Genomic DNA, 14,966 nt, shown 5'->3' on the forward strand with positions numbered 1-14,966 from the left:
TGACTTCCCTGATAGCACAGCTGAGGTTCAAGAAGCGCCAGGAAGACATGAGACATCCCTTTCACCTGGGATAATAATCCCACATCTTAATGGAACTAATTAGCTCTTAGTACTAAAGCTATTATTTTCAAGCCTGCTGCTAGCTCAGGCATCAGAATAACTCATGCTAAGAGAAATAGGGGAAGAGGTCAAAAAGGCCACAGCTCCAACATCCTAATGGACAAATCCATATTTCTCAACTAAGCAGGGTTAGGACCTGCTGTTTGGCTCAGCAGAGCCACGACATGGTGTGGTGTGTATCCACACAGCCAAATACTCTTTCTTCCTCCTCAAAATAGGGTTTTGCTTTTTATTGCTTGTTGGAAACAGAACTGGTCTATGCTACCCCAAAAGATGTTTGTATGCTGCCCTGAAGAGGGCTGATTACTACAAGTCAAAACTGTGACAGAGTTTGTGCTAATGATTACCAAACCAGGGACTGTGCTTGAACCTGTGCCCTCCAATTCTTCACTTCCTTTATGCAGATGGGGCCAAAGCAATAACATTTTAAAAAATTCAGTTTTAAGGAGTGTCTTCACTCTGAAATTTGTGCATACACATATGTATGTTTATAAATGAGGACAGGCCATCTTGCAATCTGATGCAGTTACTGTGAGCATGGGAAACACGTATATATGTATGCACATACACTTACAGGTCACTGATTACTCATCACTACTCATATTAAAGGATAGAGGATTCAGGCTAGAAATTGTTCGGTTTTAATTTTTTTCCCCCTTTTTTATAGCATACTTTGCTAAGAAAAGTGGGACCTCAGATATTTTGCTGTGTGGTCCTGGTGCTGGGTAAGTGCACTTAAGAATATTTCTTCTTTGGAAGTCTTCTCTGCCTTAGTGCTTCTATATTTTCTCAGTCATATGAGACAAAAACAGAAATTCCAAGCTTTCCTTGAATACATAAACAGGAACACAGACAACAAAACATAGTAAACAGTCAGATAATTTAATACTTGTAGGGAATGAAGCGTGAACCTGCAGTTGGCTTACTGAGCCTTTCCAGAAGTGCTGTCTTTCTCTTCCCCATGGATGTACAAGAGAACAGAAAACATGAAAGATCTCAGATAAATGACAGAACAGACATGCTCCTATCTGTGTAAGCTCATGAGGGTTAATTTGGAAGAACAAAACATGGATTTTGGAGGGCAGGTTTGGGCAAGGAGGGAGGTGTGGCTGCTTTGTAGTGAAGGGCAGGGGAGGAGGACTGGTGGTGAGGAAGTTGTCCTGCATTGGTAGTCTACTCCAACTCATTGTCTTCCTTTGTTACTGTGTTGTGGGTGCTGTTTTTCTCATCCCACCTTCCAGCCAATGCTACCTGGCATAGAAAATTGGTTTGCAATCTAATGAAATACAGAGCTGAATAGTAATCAGAATTCTCACAAAGCTGAAGTTTATCCTTGAAAACTGCACAGTTAAAAGAGCTCCACTTTTTATTATTACTTCTAGGACCTGTCCTCCAGACTACATATGCTTGCAACTTGGGCCAAATCCTGATTACGATTTCACTAGTTTTGATACATTTGGCTGGGCTTTTCTTTCCTTATTCCGTCTAATGACCCAGGACTACTGGGAACGTCTGTACCAGCAGGTACCAGCTTTATGCATAATTCAGAACTGGTCTTCCAGTGAGAGCAATAGCTGAAGCAGAAAATGTGTAGGGAGGACAAGAAACCTCAAACAAAAGCATTAGCTGCAAGTCATCAAGTCCACATCATCCCTTCTCCCTTCCCGCAAGCTGTGATTCCTAGAAAAGGGATGCTGAAGTGCTTCCCAGCAACAGTCCTTTCACCCTGCTGACTTAAGGACATAAAAAAAAAAGTCCTAAGAAGGTCCTATATTATCCTTCAAAAATATAATGCATCCTCAGTTGTCCTCATGGGTTATATGATCAGTGATTCACAGGCAACGGTATGAGTGAGAAAGAGAAGGAAGAAAGGCCAAGGAAGGTGTATTTCCTTTTAAGCTTCCTAAACCATTGTGTCTAGGAAGGTGAGTGCTTCTAAAGAATTTCAGAGACACATTGAAAGCTTATTGGTATTTTTATGGTGATTTTTATCTCTTGGATGTGTTGCTTACAGACCCTCAGAGCTTCTGGAAAGGTGTATGTACTCTTCTTCATGCTGGTCATCTTTCTGGGCTCATTTTATCTAGTCAACTTGATTCTGGCTGTAGTAACAATGGCATATGAAGACCAGAACAAGGCCACCATTGCTGAAACAGAGGCAAAGGAAAGAAAATTTCGGGAAGCCATGGAATTATTACAGAAGGAGCAGGAGGTATGTGAATTATTCCCTTACAGGCATTAGTCTCAGTGTTCTGTTGTCAGTCACGTAAGAAAAGATTTCACTCCTTATGTACAGGTGTATACAGTAGTCACTCATGGGAGAAGGAGCAAGCGACAACTTACTGAAAGTAGCAATTCCATTCCTAGAGCTACAGGAGCAGCTTCCAAAATAAAATGTAGTTTCCTTTAATTTTTTTTTCTATTTCATCATTGTGGGCTGCTGAGCAGAGAAATATACAGTAATTCTGTTGATTAGCTACATGAACACCTGAGCCAAAACATACTATAGTTGAATGAAAAGTCTCTTGGTAGCTTAAACAGCTTAGAAGCCTCTGGAACAAAATAATCCCCTGTTTTGAAAACATTGTCCTAAATGCAGTATGGGATGGAAAGTCAGCTACAGTGTGAATACAATCCCAAGGATCCCCAGTGAAAAGACAGAATTTTAATACTCTTTAAGCTTTTGTTTGGGGAAAAGGATATATTCTACAGCATCATTTTCACACTAAGTATTTTTATTGTAAGCAAATCTGCCATATGGAGGAATAGGAGTTATAATGTGATTATTTTGCCCCTGGCAGGCCCAATACATGTGACCATATAAGATTCTGCAAATAGAAAATTGTTCAGCACTCCATATGCTGGGGAAATTCTCTCCTCTTTCTTTTAGTGTTATCACATATTGGAAGACTTTTAACAAATTGTTAAGAGGAAATAATACATGTAGTGGTAAGGCATTAGCTGTTTTTTTCCATCTGCTTAGCCACAGGGGTGTGGCGCTCAGATCACAGCTAACCCTTGCAGGAGGTTAACCTCTGCGGGAAAAGAGAGCACAAACGTCAATATGGTGGATGCTATCTGTTCGATTTATTAACTGCGCAATTGCTTTATATACCCCTTTCTGTACATCGCGAGATCTTTAGTTCCCTGTTCTTTCCGTGTATCACGAGATCTTCTCATGTGCCTCTGTTTTTCCCGTACATCGCGAGATCTTCCGAGCGCCTCCCCCTACAAATACAGAGCACAGAGGTGTCTTCTTTCTGCTTATATTCAAAGTACCCAGCAAAAATATCCTCCATGTTTTTGTTTTAATTTCAGTCATTGGCTATTAAAGGAATTGATATCCTGTCAGTTAGCTCCTTTGAAGCCTCTTCTCTGTCTACCAAAGAAATCAAAGAAAGAAGCAATAGGAAAAAGAGAAATAAGTCCTTGGGGATAGAAGATAATGAAGAAGAACAATTTCCCAAGTCACAGTCCACAGACAGTCAACGAAAGTTGGTAATCTATTGTCTGAATCTGCGATCATTACAACTTTCTCAGTTTTAATACTAAAATAAATTGCTTGAAAGCACAAACAAATTGCCATTACAAACACTGATCACTCTTAAGTCTTTAAAATAAACTTTTGAGATAAGGAAGAATTATATGTAAAAATTAATTTGAAAAGGAAATATAAATGATGAATGGAAGGAAAGTTATAACAGTTAACATACATTTTCTATAACATTGAGAAATAGAAAAAAGTGAATGACTACCAGAATTTAACTTTTGTGCATCATTCTCTGATAAAAATGTCTTAAGATATAAATATAAAACTTATCACAAAAATAGATGATACAGTTGATGGGATCTTATTATCCGCCTTTTAAAATCTAAGCATAATCCTTCCTGAAAAATCTAAATCAAATATGAGTTTTGGACTTGCAACTGTTGATAGGAAATGTTATGAAACTCTAAACATTTATTTCTTCTCAAAATTTGCTCTGTGATATTATGCCATTCTCTCTTTATTCCTTTTCCTGGACTTTTAGTCTTTCCTTGGCCTGGTGTATGGTCCCAACGCGAATCAGGCGAAACACAGACTTAGTTATGGGAGTGTTTTCAGTTCCCAAATACCTGCTTTAGAAGTTGATTCCAGAACCAATTTCAGTGATGAGGAAACTCTCAGTGCTGGGGAACATGAAATCCAGTGTCAGTCACTGTCAGTCACCCAGATGGGAAGACGCTCCAGCATGCAAAGTCAAATGAGCCACAGCTCTCATCCTGCTACCCCAAACTGCGTGCAGAGCAGCAAGTGGGCTAATGTGGATGACTGCAATGGTGTGATTTCAGTGATGGGAGGAGGAAGCAACAGGGTGCACAGTCTAGATCCAGTGTCTTCTGAAGGAGTACTGCTTCCACCGGTGATGGAAGACCTGGGAAAGGGTGGTCTGGTAAGAAAAAGATATTATTTTAAATATATACTTCATCTTACGATTTCTCTATAAGCGGCAGGTTTTTCTTGTCTTAAGAGTTTCAGTGTAATGGCAAACAGTGACAAGAAATGGAGCATAATGGTGTGGAGAATTCATAAGTTGTCAGTAGAAATTTTTTTTTAGTACTCTGATGAGTTCCTGAAAACCACACTTCAGCATTCCTGTCATAAACCCTATTTTTCTGCTATTCACGAATTTTACTAACATAATTTTGAAGGTTCCTAGTGCTGGAATTAAAAGTCACAGAAGAGTCTTTTTATCCCTTTTTAACCCTGTCCAGGAGGGTCATTTTCAGCAGTACTTGTAATTTCTTCCTCCTTCATAGTACCTTTAGCATCATGAAGAAGCTTTTTCTGTAAGTTTCCCAAGTGGGTATAGATGCTTTGCTACCAGTTTATCCCTCATCTCTGTCCTTTCTTATTAGTCTCTGGAATATTTCCTAGGCCTATTTCCCCTCATACTCTTATTTTCAAGGTTTGTGCTTGCCCTTTTGCTATTACATGCTTGCAAGAACCATTTACTGCAGCATTATTATGGAAAAGTAAGACCTTCATGCTCAACAACTATTACAACTTGTAAACAGGTACATCTATTTGGCTGCATATCATTGTTCTTATTAACTTTCATTGTTACCCCTCATCACATTCCATTTCATTTTATTCCTGTGGTATCTCCCTAATCATGTTTACTTCTTTAAGCAGCCAGCTATAAATGATGAGAGCAGCTTGATGCATTTGCCTCCTCATTTGTCAGTGGAGTATTTTAATGAGGCACTTCAGAGACAAAGGGCAGCAAGTGCAGTCAGCATAATTACCAGTGTCTTGGAGGGTAAGTGGTCTCTCATTACACCTATTTCAATCCTAAGGTAATGTTAGCATGAACGACCAAAATGTCAATACATTTCTCAATGGTTAGCAGAGATTTGTAGATGTGTCGACAGAAATTCCTTCATTAATTTGGCTCTTTAAAAAAAAAAACAAAACAAACAACAAAACATTATCACAGTTTTTAGGTACTGGAATGCAACCTTTGCATGTTGTAAGATCTCATTTTGTAGGACAGAGAGTGAACGGGATTGGAGTGAGAGTGGGTGAAAGGAGTTTCCCTAGCATCTGAGGTGCCAGATTGGAATACTGTTTTCTCTTCCTGACCCTGAGAGTTTTGATATGTCACTGTCAGAGATGTAGGCATGCAGAATCTACCAAAAAGATTATGCAAGCAAAATCAGTTGTGACAATTTCTGGGTTTTGAATACTTAATCTCACTATTTTATTCCTCTAACTTACCTTTCTGTGTGATTTTTTGGGTGGTTTTATCACTGAGATTTATTTTGATAACTGATATTTTTGTTGCAGATCTTACGGTAAACTTTCAGCCCAAGTTCTTCAGGGTGATGTCTTATTTTGTTTTGTGCCTGTTGGGGAAATCTATCACCAGTTCTTGGACCACATGTATTGGATTTAGCAAGGTGTTACCATTGTGGAGGGAGGACCCTTTTCTTAAATTTTCTAAAATTTTTCTTGGGAGAGTTATGGTTGCAACACACCTAGTGGAGACTTGCTTTGCAGTGTAATTCACCAAAGATCTGGATTTTGTTGCACGCTTTCAGCTGTGAGGTGTAATGAAACAGGACTTGTAGCTCTAAGTGGCTGTGGATTAACTTGAGGACAGGCATCAAAAAGGGTCTTTACTGGGTTCTGAACACCAGTTCTGCCAGACCCACACTGTATAAATGAAGAAGCAGCCATTTGATCTAGAACAGAAGAAGAGTTAGATCTGGAGTAGGGTCAAGTCAAGGTGATCACACTGGAATAAGCAGTGTAGGGTGGAATCTTGAGACTTGAGACTGGAGGATAAGAAATTAAACAGTGCGAAGAAATAAAGTCAGGTCCAACTAAGAAAAGGATATTAGTCAGATTGAGCTCATGTGATCTCTGAAAAATTTTCAGATCCCTGAAAGTCAGATTATTAATAATTCCTGTTGTGCTTGTATTTAGGTTTAAGTAAACTCCAGTTTGTCAATGAATTTGCACAGGACTTCAACAGGGTCAAAAACATTTTGGAGGACTTGATCGTATTGTGGTGAAGAATCCAAATGGATGTAAATGGCAAAGCCAGAACAGCTTCTATCCTATGTTTTACTTACAGAAAATGGAGAGGTGTGGCAAGTTGCATCAGCTGGGGAATGGCAGGCATGACCTTTCCAGTAGAAGTGGCCTAAGGTTAAATTTGAGGCACCGTAGTTTGGATTTTCCTTGTGTACAATCAGAACTTCTATGACTGCCACTGACTCTCTAGACTCCCTTTAAGAGTCAAAGAAGACAAAAAGATGTTGAGTGTGATACAGCCACTGTCCTAGAGTTCTAAGTAAGGATAAAGTGAAAAGTGCCTTAGCTGCTATATTAACCTGCAAGAGTCTGAGAAGCTGTGATGTGGCCTCTGCATTGTAAACAGCTGTATTTAGTCAGATTACTGTAGTACAGATCTGAGTCTAAGACAAATAAAACCTGATCCAAAGGCTTTTGAAGTTCACATGAATGCATTTTCCATTTTGCTCTGAATTTTATCTTCATGTTTACTAGCTGGTGTAGGGAAAACATGGACAATAGAAAGTGCAGGGAAGTTTTGGGGCTCTGTGCCAGATATGAGGTTTCCTTTTTCTTTGGTTTTTGAATACTTGAAATTGTTATTTCACCATCTTACTCAGTGATAACTATTTCATTATAGTGGGGTTTTCTTTTGCATTTAGAACTTGAAGAATCTCAGCGGAGATGCCCGCCGTGCCTGAATGATTTTGCTTTAAAGTACCTAATTTGGGACTGTTGTCCACTTTGGTTGAGAATCAAGAAAAAAGTGGCTACTTTCATAAAGGATCCTTTTATTGATCTCACCATCACTGTTTGCATTGTGATGAACACTTTATTCATGGCACTGGAGCACAATAATATGTCAGATAATTTTAAATCAATGCTTCATGTAGGCAACTTGGTAAGCAAATTCTCAGCTACGTGACATTTTATACCAAAGATTGATTGATGGGTGTTTTCACTTGAGACATAAAGAGTAACTACAAAAATGAAAGATGAGCAAACTCTGCATTTATAAACCCTAAATTTCTGGTATAGATAATTCCCAGATTTTATTCATACACTTCAATGCACTCCTGTAAATGCAGAAAACGACCCTCCCATCTTAATAGAAAGTGCATTAGAAGTTTGTAAAAAAGTGTTCTGTTGACCTAGCCATGAATGTTATTTGGAGGAACATAATCTAAAGATAAGATAAATTCATGGCTACTTTTAGGCTGATGCTACTGTTTGTTTGTCACAGATTTTTACAGGAATCTTCACTGCAGAAATGATCTTAAAAATCATCGCTCTAGATCCCTATTATTATTTCCAGCAGCACTGGAATATTTTTGACAGTATAATTGTCACATTGAGTTTAATTGAACTGAGTTTACCCAAGCACAGAGGCAAGAAAGAAAGGCGCAAAGGAGGATCCCTGTCAGTTTTACGATCCTTCAGACTGGTAATCCTACTTGCTTACTCAGTTGTGTAAAACTTTATAATGTGATTAGAATAACACTTCTGTTGTCTGCAGTTAGCATGCAGGAATTTATTTTTTTTTTTTAAATTTATTTTTTCTCCTCTTGGCACTAGGAATAAGAAACATAACCTCCTTGTGCTGTTAGAGTCAGAGTTTAATGACATGTATATTTGTTTTGAATATACTAAGAAATATTCCGGGGAAAAAATGTTAGAGACATGTTATAAAACTGGTGTCAAAAATTTAAATTTAGCACCGGAAATTAGGAAAAAAAATGTCAGTGTACAAATACAGTAAAAATACTTAAAAGTAGAAGTTAAATGATGTTAAGGTATTCATATCATATACCATGGACTGATTTAGGTTGCTTTACCAAAAGATAGACTCCTTTTATAGTAATACAGCAGCCAGTATCCCAGCTTTGGTCCTTTGTGTTACATGTAACTTAGCCACCATGATCTGCATCAAATGCCTTGTATGGATACCTGCCTGTGTGGGCCTAACACTTAGCAGTGACTCAAGTTAGCCCAGTCCTTTACAAGGTGGTTAGTTTATGTTTGCAACATTCCCCAGTTAAAAACAAATTAAAATATAACTATAAATACTTTTTAAAAAGTATTAGTGTCACAGTGCCTCAAGTATTATATCACTGGAATAGATCAGAATATCTATAAAATGTTTTTTGCAGGATTTGAATAGTGCAAAGATGACTTATCTCTACAGATGTCTACTATGTTTTATGTTTCAGCTGAGAGTCTTCAAACTGGCAAAGTCCTGGCCAACTTTAAACACTCTAATTAAAATAATTGTTAACTCCCTGGGAGCACTGAGCAATCTGACCTTCGTCCTGGCAATTATCATTTTCATTTTTGCTATAGTAGGGGTGCAACTTTTTGGGAGAAGCTATGGGGAGAACAGCCATAAAATAAACAAAAATGGCGAGCCACGCTGGCACATGATGGACTTCTTCCACTCATTCCTCGTCATTTTCCGAATTCTGTGTGGAGAATGGATTGAGACCATGTGGGACTGCATGGTGGTTGCTGAACAACCACTGTGCCTTCTTGTCTTTCTGCTGGTCATGGTGATAGGAAATTTAGTGGTGAGTTTTCCAATCTTTTCCACTTTTCAGCCTGTCTATGGTAGATTCTACTTAATTGCCATTTTGTCAACAAAAGGTAGTTTCCCTAAACACAGGTGGAAAATTATCTGTGTGCTATAGTCTGCAACAGCCTCATTTGCCTTTCACCTTTGAGCCACTGTCCATATTTTCATATTTTGTGTGCTTTGCACACAGTATCACTTGACCTTTTCATGTGGCAATGTGATGTAGAATATCTTTGCAGCAAGTATAATACAGGCAACTATGTTTCTTCACGTTTTGGGATTTGGATGTAAATAATCAGTAAGGCTTACCTGCTTGAATTAATGGAGCTAAGTGCTTAAGTTCATCTGTAAATAAATTTTTAAGAAACTTTTTTTAAAAAGAGATTTCTCTCAAGTATTGAATTTTTAATGAGCAAATGGCAGTATCTGTACTTCTATCACTGAGATCAGGATTTTCTTTAATTAACTCTAAATAGTTTTACACCCAAGAGCTAGATCCTTTGTAACATACCCTACACAGCCTCGCACACCTGTGCTGGGGTGTAAGGGGCAGTCTGCCTTCCTGGTCCTGTTTTGTCCTTTCTTAATGAACAAATCATAAAAATCTTTTTAGTAGCTTTGCTTCTTATGTCATTCTCAGTATTATTAATATACTAATTTTAATTAAAAAAAACCAAACAAACCCAACAACACTGAAAATCATTATGTTTAGGCAGTTCTTTATGTGAAATACATGTTCTGTGGCTGAATCCCAAATTCCTGGTTTGAAAGTCCTGACTGTTCTAAACCACAGTGACTGATTTCAGTGATGAAATGCTGTTATTGATATTCATATTACATAATGTTAACCGACAAATAAATGCTTAGCCTACAGTCCTTGTCTAGGCTTTCTTATTAGCAAAGGAAATAGAGAGGTAACTGGGAGTGAGATGTATTCCAGCCTAAGATCAATAGCTAAGACAGATGGGATGAACAGGTCTCTGGAGGGCTAATGTTTTCCAGTAGCTGTGGTCCCTGGATGACTCAGGGATGCTATCTGCCCAGTTCTGATGTGATAAAAATTAAGATATGTAGATTTCATCCCAACTGAAACATTAGGAAAAGAAAAATAAATTCTCCCATTCCCTTTAAACAACAACAACAAAAAAGAAGTGGGGTTTATAAATTTTTCTGTTTAAATGTATTAAAAAGCAGGGAGGAAACCTCAGTTCAAGATTCTCTTGATTTTGATTTTTGTGACAGCGTTGCAGATTTGATGGAATTGCTAGGCCTGAATTTGATCTCACAGGATTTTTGAAGTAAGGCCTCCTCCACAGAGGCCTGATTTAATTCTAGTTTGAAGAAGGAAGAGATATTATTAAACTGACAATATTATCATAGTCTGTGTTACTACTATAACCCTCGAAAAGTTGTTTTGGCCAAATAATGCTACAGTTTTATATAACTTTTTTGGGGAAGAGGGTCATGGAAACGTTGAACTTTCTGAGAAAGAAGTTTACTTCATCAGCCACAATGTGATCAGTCACAGTCATTTCATTGTTACCTTGTTTTGGTTTGCTCAGTAAGACAGAACTTTGATAGTGTCTGTGTTCTTCGAAGTTAGATTTCTCAGTGCTACTCTCCTGACTCTTAATTTTATTGTTATTTCAATGACTTTCAGGTTCTCAACCTTTTTATTGCACTACTGCTGAATTCCTTCAGTACTGACTGTCTCCAGACAGCAGAGGATGACGGAGAGATAAACAATCTTCGGATTGCCTTTGCTCGGATTCACAAGGGATTTCACTTTGTGAAGAGCATTACGTGGGATACCTGTTGTAGAAAGCTCAGGCATATAAAGAAAGTGCACAGGAAGAAAATCAAATTGACTGCACAGAACACACTTGGGTTCAAGTGTGAAGAAATAAAAAATTGTAAAGAGAATTACAATAATGAATGGGCTGATAAGAATGGGGACAAATGTTCAGGTCCTGATGATTTTATTAACAATCCCAATGTATTTGTTTGTGTCCCTATTGCTGAGGCAGAGAATACAAGTGAGGGTTTTGAAGATGATGATAAACTGAGCACATTCACAGACATAGAATACAGCAAACAGGTAATGAATTTGTTTATTTGTGTGGAACAATAGGATCATATATATACTGAGTGATGCATGTATGATAAAAGACTGTCTGTAGCAGAACAGGGTGGCCTACTTTGACCCATTTCCAGAGAGTTATCAAATTTTGAACTATAACCAAAGGTATGAGTATTTAGAGCTAGGGTAAATTATCACTTGGACCCTTTTAAAATTCAGATTCTTTCATGGTCTTAAAAGACAAACCATAAATTTTTGGGTTTGCTGCAGAAATGCCTAGCAGACAGAGTGTTACACATGGGTAATTGCATAGCCCATAGATTGTTCATAGATAATTGTGGCAGTCCTTGGTGAACTTGGAATTTTCATGTAAAAGTATGTGGACAATGCCAACTATCTTGGCATTATTTACATAACACAGCAAAAATGTATGTTCTGAATAAAAAACATTATCATGGATTCATAACATGAATTTATAGCTCTGACCCATTCTTTGATTTGCCTTGCTGTGTGTAGTATGTAGTAACTATTAGAAGAATTTAGAAAAGATTAAGTATGGAGTGGCTCTATTAAGGTCATATTTCCTATATGATAGCATATATTATGTTATTTCTTTGTGTTCTCTGAATTTTCAGTTCTATTTTAACCATAGAAGATTGCTGTTCTGGTCTCAAAATTTCCCACATTAAGTTTCCAACTTTCCTATGCAAAACTTCTCCCTTAACTTTCCATTAGTTCACTAAAATTCCTTAATAATTCCTTAGTCTCTATCCTTAGTAAAATCAGAGGCTCATAATTATCGGATCTTACAACTTTTGTCTGGATAGTCCCACTTTAAATGACATGTATATCTTATCTTTCTTTCCCTTCCAACTTGTCCACTCCCTAAAAAGAGAAAAGAAACCCACTCTAATTTGCAGATTATTTTTCAGGATGAAAATCACCTGAGACAAAGGGGAGAAAGAGGCAAAAATTCAGGCAGCTGGAGTAAAGGATCAGGATTTTCCTCTGAAGAATTTAGTGTGCTTTACCTAGGAAAGGATAGAAAGGTTGAACCATCATCACCAGAAGAAAAAGAGGTAACTTTTTTTTTTTTTTTAAAATGATACTGGCTTGTCAAGCATGGGTACGTTTCTGTTCAAGGATTTGCTGGAGTGGAGTGCAGTGGCTCTGACCTTGCAGTAGTCAGTCTGGCTGGTTAATGATGGAGCTGGAATTTTGTGAATGAAATCAAAGCCATTCTGGGTTTCTAGGTATTGATTTTTACGAAAAAATGAGAAAGAGAGTGTTTAGAAATGGAAACATGGCAAAATAATTTGATTCAAACAAATAATTCATAACATTCTCTCTGCTACTTTCCATTTGTTGAAATCTGAGCCCAGAAAAAAAGGAAACGAGGGGGAAAAAAGAAAAAAAAGGCATTGAAACAAAAATATGCTTCCAGTGGGAAATTCCGGCAAGTCTGCCTGTATCCCAAGTATCTCAGTTTCAAGAAACATAATACTTTAAATCAGTTTCTCACTATGACATTAAAGATAATAATCAATTAAAAGTATTTTTAGCATAATTTTGAATAAAGAATATGTTCAAAAATTTAAAAACAGCAATACACAAATAGAAAAGAACAAAAATATAATTGTAAAAAACTACTTCCTTATCATACATTATATATGGTTTAATGGGACAGCAAAAATCTTCGTAACTAGAGACTATATGATATGATTCCAATTTCTACTTCATAAATACTGTCATGGATGTTCAGTTCCTGATACAACACCAGATACATTTATCTGGTTCTCCTGTTTGAATGCATCTTTGTAGGATTTCATGGTTTTAACCCAAGTAGTTTATTCTGGTTTGAGGACTGCATATACTTCTAATCAATTTAAAAGCTTCGATTTACCAGCTTATTAGGTAGTTACATCTGGTTCATGTAGATAGATATTGCAATTATACAGCTTTTGGTGCCCCTATTAGTAATTCTAAGCTCATATAGTTTTAAAATCACAAAGTTTGTTTCATTACCAACACTGAAATATTAGTACATAGCCAAGTTTTAATTTGAATTTTATTTGTTCATGGATTAATTTATTCATTTGGAGCTGAATGTGGAAAAAAACAATACCTGATCTTACTTTGCTCGGTAGTTTGCCAGCATCAGCCCCTCTGAATGCAGCACAGTGGATCTGACAAATCCTGAAGATCTTTTGAGACAGATTCCAGAGTTTTCTGAAGACTTCAAGACTCCAGAAAAATGTTTTCCGGAAGGTAAGGCTCTCGTGATTTCATTACTGGGGAGTGAGAAAAGTCAGAACCCAACCTGTTTCTCTAGTGATGCTGAGACAATAGGGGCAGATTATTTTCAGTTAATTGTATTTATCTACAAATCAGATCAATTGTCCAAATCATTTTCGCTTTCTAGTCAAGAGAGAGATCTTGACACCTGAAAAATAAGCCCTCTTTTCCTTAAAGACAATTGCTGTTAACTGGGATCTGGGCAATGGTATAGACCCAGTCACTAAAAATTAGATTATTACAGTGAAGTGAGAGGAGTTTTGTTCTATTGGACAGCATCCAAGTTGGGGCTTAACATAATAATAAATCTATGTGATCAGGTCTCACCTGGCATTGGCCACTGGAGCAAGGCACTTGGCACATCAGATTTGTTAATACAACAGTATAAATGTTTATTCCTTGAATAGCATTTCACGGACAATCTCCGTAACAAAGGAGTGAAATAAGTAGAGTGAAGCTGCTAGATTGAAGTTGAATTTCTATAGGATGATAATCTAGGAATTCCTTCTCAAATCATCGTACATCTAGGTTTACAAGTTGTTATGGGGTGTTTTCAGCCCTCTCATGAATTTTTCCTACTCCAACAACTGTAACAACACGTGTTTTTGATAAGATGCAGAGAAATAGCTCTTGAGATTTTTCCCAAATAACAGTCAGTACTGAAGTCCAGGAATAATCTCTTCACTCTTGGTATTAGTTGTGAGAGAATAAACTATATAAAGTCAGTTTATAGACTTGTTTCTTCCAAGTGTGTTGCATTAAACAAATTATAACTGTGGCAAAATTCTTCCTGGTGCTCCAACTTTCTCTTTGCTCATCCAGTCAGCCTGGCTGACCACCACCATTACCACCCATCCCCAAAGTTTTATTTCTGTTGTTTTCTGCTCGTTCAAGCTTCCCTGTACTACAAAAAGATCATGAGGGACTTCTCCAGCCTTCCTTGACTATGTGGTGCCCAGCAGCAGGTCACACATCTCTCTGAGCTTGCTTTCCTTTTCCACTCCCAAAGGCAAAACCTTTATCTCATCACTGTCTTCTCATTCAAGTGCCACTTCCTGGATATTTTATCTGAAAAGAACATGGATAAATCAAATCTGGCTGTAATTACTCCCATCCCCTCATTGCACTGTTCTGCAGAGCTGGGCTTTTTTTTTTTTTTTTTTTTTCTGTGCCCTTTTGGGTCAATAAAACTTCTAATGCACAGTTTTAGGATTGAATCAATAACAATGAAGCACGTAGAAATTATCTGAAACTAGAGAGGTGTATCTGAATGCAAAGTATTCTCTATGTAACAATAATATATATATTCTTTCAATGTTATACATCATAAATCCTGAGAC

The 14,966-nt window shown here is 37.4% G+C and overlaps 1 protein-coding gene across 2 annotated transcripts in view; it reads left to right on the forward strand.

Moving 5' to 3' along the window:
- LOC141957813 (sodium channel protein type 5 subunit alpha-like) overlaps nucleotides 1-14,966 on the forward strand; it is a 45,444-nt gene that overhangs the window by 17,951 nt on the left and 12,527 nt on the right. The window contains exons 8-19 of one of the 2 annotated variants that reach the window (XM_074899868.1): nucleotides 788-845; nucleotides 1,503-1,644; nucleotides 2,135-2,332; nucleotides 3,439-3,618; nucleotides 4,152-4,553; nucleotides 5,294-5,423; nucleotides 7,345-7,583; nucleotides 7,926-8,126; nucleotides 8,893-9,246; nucleotides 10,912-11,349; nucleotides 12,264-12,410; nucleotides 13,479-13,599. In XM_074899868.1, coding sequence (XP_074755969.1) covers nucleotides 788-845; nucleotides 1,503-1,644; nucleotides 2,135-2,332; nucleotides 3,439-3,618; nucleotides 4,152-4,553; nucleotides 5,294-5,423; nucleotides 7,345-7,583; nucleotides 7,926-8,126; nucleotides 8,893-9,246; nucleotides 10,912-11,349; nucleotides 12,264-12,410; nucleotides 13,479-13,599 — 2,610 coding nt within the window. Of the gene's footprint in view, nucleotides 1-787; nucleotides 846-1,502; nucleotides 1,645-1,977; nucleotides 2,046-2,134; nucleotides 2,333-3,438; nucleotides 3,619-4,151; nucleotides 4,554-5,293; nucleotides 5,424-7,344; nucleotides 7,584-7,925; nucleotides 8,127-8,892; nucleotides 9,247-10,911; nucleotides 11,350-12,263; nucleotides 12,411-13,478; nucleotides 13,600-14,966 lie in introns of those variants that run through there. The other variant, XM_074899869.1, reaches the window with a different exon arrangement.

The sequence above is a fragment of the Athene noctua genome, chromosome 2, assembly GCF_965140245.1.
Source record: "Athene noctua chromosome 2, bAthNoc1.hap1.1, whole genome shotgun sequence".
In the NCBI taxonomy this organism is placed as follows: domain Eukaryota; kingdom Metazoa; phylum Chordata; class Aves; order Strigiformes; family Strigidae; genus Athene; species Athene noctua.